This window comes from Heteronotia binoei, chromosome 8 (genome assembly GCF_032191835.1).
Source record: "Heteronotia binoei isolate CCM8104 ecotype False Entrance Well chromosome 8, APGP_CSIRO_Hbin_v1, whole genome shotgun sequence".
Lineage (NCBI taxonomy): Eukaryota > Metazoa > Chordata > Lepidosauria > Squamata > Gekkonidae > Heteronotia > Heteronotia binoei.
In genome coordinates, this window is record NC_083230.1 from 93220479 (window position 1) to 93229746 (window position 9268).

At 41.3% G+C, this 9268-nt stretch overlaps 1 protein-coding gene across 4 annotated transcripts in view; it reads left to right on the plus strand.

The window, feature by feature from the left end:
• Positions 1–7754, plus strand: part of IGF1 (insulin like growth factor 1) — a 122790-nt gene extending 115036 nt beyond the window's left edge. For all 4 annotated transcript variants that reach the window (XM_060245608.1, XM_060245603.1, XM_060245606.1 and 1 more), the window contains exon 5: positions 6249–7754. In XM_060245608.1, coding sequence (XP_060101591.1) covers positions 6249–6288 — 40 coding nt within the window. In that variant the 3' untranslated portion in view covers positions 6289–7754. The remainder of the gene's footprint in view (positions 1–6248) is intronic.
• Positions 7755–9268: the final 1514 nt, after the last annotated feature.

Genomic DNA, 9268 nt, shown 5'->3' on the forward strand with positions numbered 1-9268 from the left:
CCTCCTTTTGTACAGGAAACAACCAAGCCATCTGCATTATTCTAAGCTTCTTACATATGGGCTGCCCAAGTCCTCCTTTTTAGTAATAGGGTTGCCAGTCTCCAGGTGGGGCCTGGAGATCTCCCACATTTGCAACTGATCTCCAGCTGGCAGAGATCAGCTCCCCTGGAGAAAATGGCAGCTTTGAAGGGTGGACTCTATGGCATTGTCGCATGCTGAGCCCCCCCCCAAAAAAAAACCTCACCCTTTCCTGGATCCAACCCCAAAGTCTCCAGGTATTTTCCAACCCAGACCAGGCAACTTATTTAGTAGTCATCTTCCCCCAAACCCTTCTCCCAACTATGTAGTTCTGATGCTCATCTGGCTTAAGAGCCCAGTGCTAGGAGAGGACTCCCCCCAGCCCAAATTCCTGGAAAAGCCCCAGAATCCTCCAGGCTCTGCTTTATTAAATTAATTCCCAGTGGAGAGAATATGGCAGCTCACCAACGAGCCCACCTTCACCCTACCTATTTCATGAGCTCAGCTACATGCTCAGCCAAATCACTTTCAGCGCTCTATACTACTTGAGGTTGCCGATGACAGACTTGGATGTTTGGATGTTCCCCCATGTATAAAACCTCCTCCTGACATGCCTCCTTTCTGTGGGTGGGCATTTCTTATGTGGGGGAGTATTCAAAGATGGAAATCCCCCTCATTTTTCAGCCCACTTCCCACAACAAACTGTACCAAATGATTCTGCTGATAATGTATTTTGTGCCATAGAGGTGTTCAACCTCCACTCCTACAAAAATACCTATATCATAGTATTCTGTGACGCTTTATAAGTACTATTACAGAACAATCCTAAACAGCATTAGATCTTTCCAGAGCTTTTTTTTAGAAAAAGCCCAGCAGGAACATGTTTGCATATCAGGACACACCCCTGATGCCAAGCCAGCCAGAACTGTGTTCCTGTGCGTTCTTGCTCAAAAAAAGCCGTGCATCTTTCTAAGACCCCTAATTTCAATTGACTTAGACTAGAGTACATCTGCATAGGATTGCACTGTTACCTCTTAAAAAAAACTTATATGTGAATTTAATCTAAGGCTGCAGTCCTACCCATATTTACAGAAAGAGAAGTCCCATTGAGTTGGATCCAAAAGCACTCTGGCACTCATAGAAGGTATCTTTCCATTAGTGGAAGGACACTTCTCAAGCCAGTCCTATGGCTTGGATCTAAGTCAATACTGAGAAACCATGTGTGGAGTGACATTGCACAGACTGGGGCTTAATTCAGACAGACTCAGATGGTACAAAAGCATTGTGTTTGGCCAAACTGCTGGGGCATCATCTTAATACCCTTCTATCATCATCTTTGAATGATGGCTGGAACCTATGAATGTATACACATACATTGCATTTGCTGTATCCAAGGCGCCTCCATTTCTGAGATCAAGAACTTTTACAAATTAATTTCAAGAAAGGATCGCGTGCTAATTTTGCTTTACCTTTTACTCGTTTGGTCAACAATGCCAAAGTGGTGCTATTGTTCATTTAAGAAAGTACTTGACTTTAAAAACAAAAACCTATAAAAGAAAGCATATACATATTTTAAAGAAAATGACAAATATATAGTATTTGCTTATTAAAACTGAAACATGCATAGCCATAGCCTTTCAACTTTTTCTCACTTAAAAATATGAAAAGAATATATGTTAAACTGGAAGAGAGTGTTTACCCCAGTGATTGATAGGGCATTGAATTTCAAGACTCTTGAATATCCAGGGAGGTGCTCCCAACATGGCCACTGTTTATCCTTCATTTGTTTTAGTGGGACTTATACAGAGCAATTGCACAAATCCCAATGAGATGAATGGAGGCTGTACTGCAACAGTACTGAGTACATTGATTCATGGGGCCATACCTAGGCAAGCCTAGCTACACCACAACTCCATACATGTCCATTCTGTTCAAATGCAGGAAACAATCCTGTACTTGTTCCAGGATGTGGGACTCTACATTATGGCAAAAGGCTCGAGCTGTGAAATAAACTATACACCTAAAAATGATTTACAAAAATGGTGTCACACCAGAATTACAATTCGTATAACCATTTTAAAACACACACACACACTGAACCTCTCTTGAAATAAACAAGGAGTGAGTTTGATGTAGTGGTTAAGCGCATGGACTCGAATCTGGGAGAACTGGATTTGATTCCCCACTCTTCCACATGCAGCTGCTGGTGTGACCTTGGGTCAGCCACAAGTTCTCAGCAGAACTGTTCTCTCAAGAGCAGTTCTCTGAGAGCTCTATCAGCCCCACCTACCTCATAGGGTGTCTGTTGTGGAGAGAGGAAGGAAAAGGAGATTGTAAGCTGCTTTGAGACTTTGAGTGAAAAGTGGGGTATAAATCCAAGATCATCTTCTCATCAAGAAGGTCAACCTTACAGTTCCATTCCAATGCCTGGGAACATTTTCACATGCAATAGTAAATAAAAGCACCCTTGAGCCTTACTTGTGCCATTCATCTGCATGTGTGAATGTTGCCAGTGATAAATCATTTTTAAAACAGAATGTACATAGGAGCCAGTGCTGGCCTGTATGGGAAATCAGGGGAAAGTCCAGTCATGAAAATGCCCTAAAACAGACCCTCTACCATGATAAACACACCGATATTTATAGGTTCCTAGTGACACCTGCATGTGGGATTAGGACATCCATTTTAATGTACTTTCCATTGAAAATCAATGCAGTGTGCTGAAAATGACATCCACTTTCAGATGCATAGCAGCACACATTGGATTTACACCCAAAGTTCATGATCCCGCAAATAATACAAATGTGGAAACCAGCATATGGACCTCCTTAGCTGGACTGGGGCAAAAGTGTTTAGGTTTCTTTACAGCAGCACTCTTTTAATTGATAACTCCTGAGTAGTCCCAAAAACATCAGTGAGACCACTTTGGAGACTCTGGGGTATCTCCAACTATTTACCTCCCTATTCTGCTGCAGCCCACTAAAACCCCTAAAATTTTGTTCCTGGAACTTTTTGAGTAGATATTCAGGAAAAACATAGCGGGGCAACATGGAGGTCTATAGTGGAGGGAGAAGTGGCCAAAATCATCAAACCCCCACTTCCACAAATGGAAACATGCTTCCATCAGAGGAACTACATGGTTAGATGCATCCCCTTGGTCTGAATGATTCTTTTTCCTGTTTGGCTTTTACAAGAAGGAGGTTATAAGAATATAGCTACAGCTATAACTGCCCTGAAGTTGAAAGGAAAAGGGGGAAATGCATTTGCAGGGGGACAAGAAGAAAGGAAGCCACAATTCTCTAAAAATCAACTGCTCCAGATTGTGAAAGAGTTGAAAATGTATGGCTAGCAACCTGTGAAGCTGAAATTGTGTGTGTGTTGAGAGTCTGCATGTGTGATTTTTTTTTAAATTTTCTATGGTTTTCACAGACATAATGTGCAAGAACAACACCATTAGGGTTTTTTTAAAAGAAAAGTTAAACCCAATTAGAGATTCTTTGAATTTAGAGACTAGATAGAAAAACAATGTTCTGATGAAAGTATAACCAGTCTATTTAATGTGTTTAAAACTACTTTTAGTCTGGAAATGAATTGTAATAATTTATTAAATATACCGTATATACCACTGATTCCTCTTTTAAAAATATTGCTCCAGTTCAAACAAGAATTCCATTTATCCAAAGTGATTTTGATGGCTCTGGCTTCAAATGGCTACCCCAAGTTAAATGCCTTTGTATTGGTGATTATTTTTAAAAGAGGGATTTGATTTTTTTTGGCGCTATTTAATGTCAAAATTCTACAATGGTGATTTTTCTCACAAACCATTTACTTTAGAAATAGAAGCACTATTTGGTAAATCATATACATAAAATTCCTGTCTTAAAAGATAAACAAAATCCTAAATACAAACCTATTATTCATTTTAATCCTGCAATAGACATTTTTGCTTATCACAGTATTGCAATATTCTACAAGATTATTGTTGCTCAAACACAGTATCATACATACAATTTTTTTCCTGTTTGACATTTACATGAAGGAGGTTATAAGAATATCTGAAACTTGACTACATATAATACAGTATAGAGATACCACTCTAACAATGACTAAACCAAATCTTAGATTGAGGCTAGGTATCAATAGCAGCTCCAGTCCCTTGAAGTTTAATGGAAACTAACACCAGCTGAAAAAGTAAGGTTCAGATTAAAATCTGGCCTTGAGAGGTACAATGCTGGTTTACCATCCCACACTCTGGGCATGCTGAACTCTAGTCAAATATTTTGAAATACACTTAGGACCCTCGTTCTTTTAGACCCGAAAGGTCTATTTCATTTGGAAAGAGGTCAAAATGGGACCGGGGAGGGGAGAACAGGTATACCCCATTGGCAATGATAACTTTATCATACCTACTTCAAGTCACTGGGAAACTACTGTCTATCGTACCTAGCCTTAGAATGAATGAATTAAAGGGGCAAGGCTGTTTGTTTGATTTTGCTTTGTGTTTTTTTCTTTTTGCTTCAATAATTTGCAGCACAAATTATCTGTTTCTCACACACATAAACTCTTGAATTATTTTCAGCAAATTCCATAGGCATGCATCAACAGAGCCTTATATCTGCTAACCAACCACAACCAACATTTCCAAAACATGAGGAATGAATCTGACATATTGGTGTATGTCACCAATTTTATGGGGAGTGCCTATATCTTGCTTTGAGTCACACTGGCTCTGCTACTAGAGGGAATATCTGTTAAATAGCCATGCTTGTATTATCACTACAATTATCCCCTGCAGCAAGACCACACCCAATTCTTTACAATGTGGAGAATGAGGTTCTCATGGAGAAGGGGTTGTAGTTCTATCTTCACTCCATGTTGCAATGATATCAGTGGACTTTTCAAATAGACAGATTGGTAATTGGCTGCCAATAATTTTAAATCTGTGCTCTCAGACCTAATTGATATATGGACTGACCTAGAAGTCACATGTAAAAACATTATTAAGTAGAATAATAATAAGGAAGTCAACATTCAATGTTATCTGTAAAATGCTGGTTTATGCATTCATAGTTCAAAACTATCAAAATGTCTTGGATGCACCTAAATAATGGTATTCGTGGTTGGTTGGTTTTGCTTTGCTAAGCAAGCCTATTCATTTTATAATGGTCCCTAATATTATACTTTTGCTGCTATATATTCTGACTTAAAAGCATATGTTATCCTCAACTTGCACATAGACATGTGCTTTGCATAGGAATCATTCTAATTCAGTACATGAGGAAAACAGTTGCTGTTAAAAAGCTTTCACCTTTAATGTATGTTCACAGGGCCTTTCCCCCAGACTACATGCTAGCAAACTGTAATGTGCCACAGAGTGTACATAATTTGACCAGGAACTACAATCAACCCCAGCTCCTGGACGAACATACCTCTATGACACATGTATCTGTACATATTTGCTGTATTTACACAACCCGTTTTTACTGGTACACTTAAAAAACTAACAGGTACAAGGCCCTTAGTCTAATCCACAACAGTTCATCCACAGTATCTCAAATGAGATCAATGGGTTGGATCTAAATGGAAGAGAAGACTCCTTAGTTCAATCAGAGAAAGGTGCCAAAGCAGAAGTGTGTCATTGCATTCAACCCAATGGGATTTTTTTGGTAGTACTCCAAGTCTTTTGGGTTACCTAAACTATGGATTGACATCAGTGATGAACAACATGGCAGCACCTTCAAATTAATTTACAGCTGAAAGTGCACATATACTATTTAAGTCCTATGACTACATAGTTCAAAGTACCTTCATAAACACTTCATTGAAGGCATTGAGCTCGTGTTCTAGAGCAGTCAAGGAAACCATTTTGTGAGCTGGCATTGGCTTTAGACTGCAACAGGAGACTAGTCTATATTTTACATCCAAATTCTACCTGATAAGATAGATTCCACTTGCAAAGGAAAAAAAATCCAGTGTCCCGCTGACCTTAATTTACAAACAGCACTTTGCTATTGAAGAATGAAACTGAAGCCATGGCAGGGGGCAGCACAAAGACATTTCCAAGATTTCTGTGCTAGCACAGATTATGTGCTGGGGCCCTGTGCATGTCAGTGATTTTGTGCGCCTTAATGATTTTTGCTGCTTTCTTGCAATTCAGTCCATTTGCTTAATGCCTGTTGTAAGCAGTCTACATAAACTGTGTTGTAATTTAGAATTATTTCCACTTGCAGCCCAATCCCCAAAGCGCTCCGCCGGCACAAGCCCCATTGAGGACTGGAGCCTTAAGCAAGGAGCTTGCCTGCATCAAACTTACACACGGGCAAGCTTCCTTTTACTATACAGTAGATGAAAACAACTTTTACTTTGAGGTATGACAGAGAGACTAACCAAGCCCGAGCGTTTACCTGAGGAAAAATCAATTGCGACCCAAGGAGAGCTGTGAAGCAACTGAAGCACCGCACTGGTACATTTGAACAAGTTTTTCTGCAGATATCTGCCAGCCATCCACACACAAAATTTCTTAGTGATAACATATTGCTTTTAAAAAACAAAATCAGAATGCGGTCAGGAATGTTATGAGAGACTTTGGAATTCTACAGGTATTTTTACCCATGCATCCTCAGAGGCTAAGATTACCAAAATTGCTTTCAAACTTCTGATGTTATCTGCCTGAGTCCAATAGCATCTACTCTTAGAAGCCAACTAGACTGGCTGATACCTGGATGCATGACCTCCTACAAATCTAGGTTGTTGTAGGTAGTCCTCTATTGATAACTTATTTCTGTACTGAACTGCCAAAAGTCTAAATGCTGAAATGAATGTCCAAATGGTTTTCTAACAGACAGTTGTTTCAGAGAAAACTATGAATGAGTCCCATACCCCTTAAGCCAGGAGTCTAATCCATACCAGTGTTTAGAAGGGATGGGAATGTATGGAGGCATTTGCAATTTTTTAATATCACCACAAAGCCACTGTTTCTAATGGTAAAACAGGGAAGTAATGAAGGGCACATTTGCTCATGTTGGCACAAGTCCTGCTGAGCTGAACGGGCAATGCTCCAGTACAACGCTTTGTAGGTTGGGCTGTAAATGTCTGGATTTGTATAGTGCTTAGCTTTCTTTCTGATCTTGCAAAATGAAAAGTGTCATAATGTGATGACAGGCAAATGATATTTCATACTGTGTATGTAACATTGCTGTGTTGCAAACTCCCCCCCCCCACTGTCCCCCACCATATCAAATACTTCAACAGTACCGTCCATCCACAAACACACAGCAAAGTTAAGCATCTTGATACTGACCAAAAGATACTGACCTGCTCAATCAACAGGCCACTCAGAACCATTTAGCCAGGTTCCCTGCTCTGTGCAACCTGTCCAACCTGGTAAATACTGTTCCAAAAACAATTGTGTATTCATGCTTTTTAAGGCCTCTTTATATATCTTTACCATAATTAGTCCAAAACATCTCAATAGTGAGCTATCGAGTTTTCATTCTTTCAAAAATAAGCAACCTACATTGATGGCAGTTTTTTTAAAAAAGGGCTCAGTCATACTGTTCTCATAAAGGCTACTGCAACTTTTGGTTTGTAGAATGTACTGAAACGTTTGTCAACCCCTCTTGGGATCCAGTCCATAATGTGAAACATTACTGTAAGAGGGTATCTTTCTAATGTATTTGTATGTATAGTTTACACCTCTGTGAGGTCTAATAAAGAATAATGGTTAATAAACATCAGTCTCTTGAGCATTTTTCTTTCTCCAGACCAGGACTGATTCCCCACTAGCCTTGTCCCAGTCTCACACTCTTCTCTGCTGGGTTTCCTTCTGATTTCACACAAGCTGCCCCTGGACTGCAACTTGCTCTGCCTCTTTTGCGGGGCACTAAACAAAAAACCTGTCGGCAAAACAACCACAAAACACTGCAAATATTACAAAATGTTGTATCTATTGATAAGCACTTGATATCATGAAATTTGTTTCAGATATAGTGACTCACTGACACCTTCAATTGAGCACCGTACATGGAGTCTTCAGCTTTCAACATTCCATACAGCTCATTAAAGGAGCATACACAGTTCGTCTTGAAATCAGGGTGGATTCTACACCTCTTTCAAAAAATCCACAGGTAGTCCCCAGGTCCAGCGCGACAGCACACCGGCTGGATATCTGTTTCTCGAATGCTTCCTCAGGCGCAAGCGTGTTGCAGAGACTCATACACCGAGTCACATCGCTCTACAGTTCATACAATGTCAGTCATCAATGGCTAGCGTTCCTTGCCACTCAGAGCGAAGGGGAGAGATGGCAGCTCCAGGAATGGTTTCCCTTCATACCCGTTCACCCACACCACCGTCTTCCCTTGCGAGGGGGGTAAGTCTGTAATAAAGTCAATGGAAATGCATTCCCACAGCCTCGACGCGGGGGGAAGGGGTTACAGTTTTCCGGGAGCCTTCCCCCCCCCCCCCCCCGCTTCTTGGCCATCATGCAAATAGCACAGCCGCCTACGTACTGGGTCACGTCCTTCCGTAAGCCCGGCCACCAAAACTATCTCTGGACGAAACCATTTTTACAAAGCCAAAGTGGCCCCCCAGTTTTGAATCGTGCGCCCGGCGGATTACTTCACCTCACAACTCTTTGGGCACGAATATCTTATCTCCCCTTTTCCATAACCCCTCTTCAGAGCATTGTAACTGTAATCCATCATCCAGCGGCTCACGCACCAGGGATTCTTTTAGAGTTTCAAAGAAAGTATCGGGTGGCCCCACCTCCTTCCAGGTTTGCGAGCGCTTAGTGACTAGTGCGCTCAGTTGGGCAGGGGTGAAGAGAGAGTCCACTACTTCCTCCCATTTACTATCGTGTTGGGGGAGGCGGGAGAGCACGTCTGCTAGGAAGTTCAGCCTCCCAGGGATGTGACCCAGGGTAAATTTGAATTGGTGGAAAAACCCCGCCCACCTGATCTGCTTATTGTTGAGTTTCTGGGTGGCAATTAGGGCTGCTAGATTTTTGTGATCGGTCCACAACTTGAACGGTTCCCGTGCCCCCTCTAGATAGTGCCTCCATTTCTCCAGAGTCAATTTGATGGCGGAGGCTTCCTTGTCCCAGACGGACCAATTCCATTCTATGGACGTGAATTTTTGGGACAGGTAGGCGCAGGGGTGCAGTTCCCCATCTTCCCCCTCCTGGAGCAACATGGCAGCGTGGGCCACGTCACTGGCATCACATTGAACCACAAACCTCTTATTCTCATCGAGG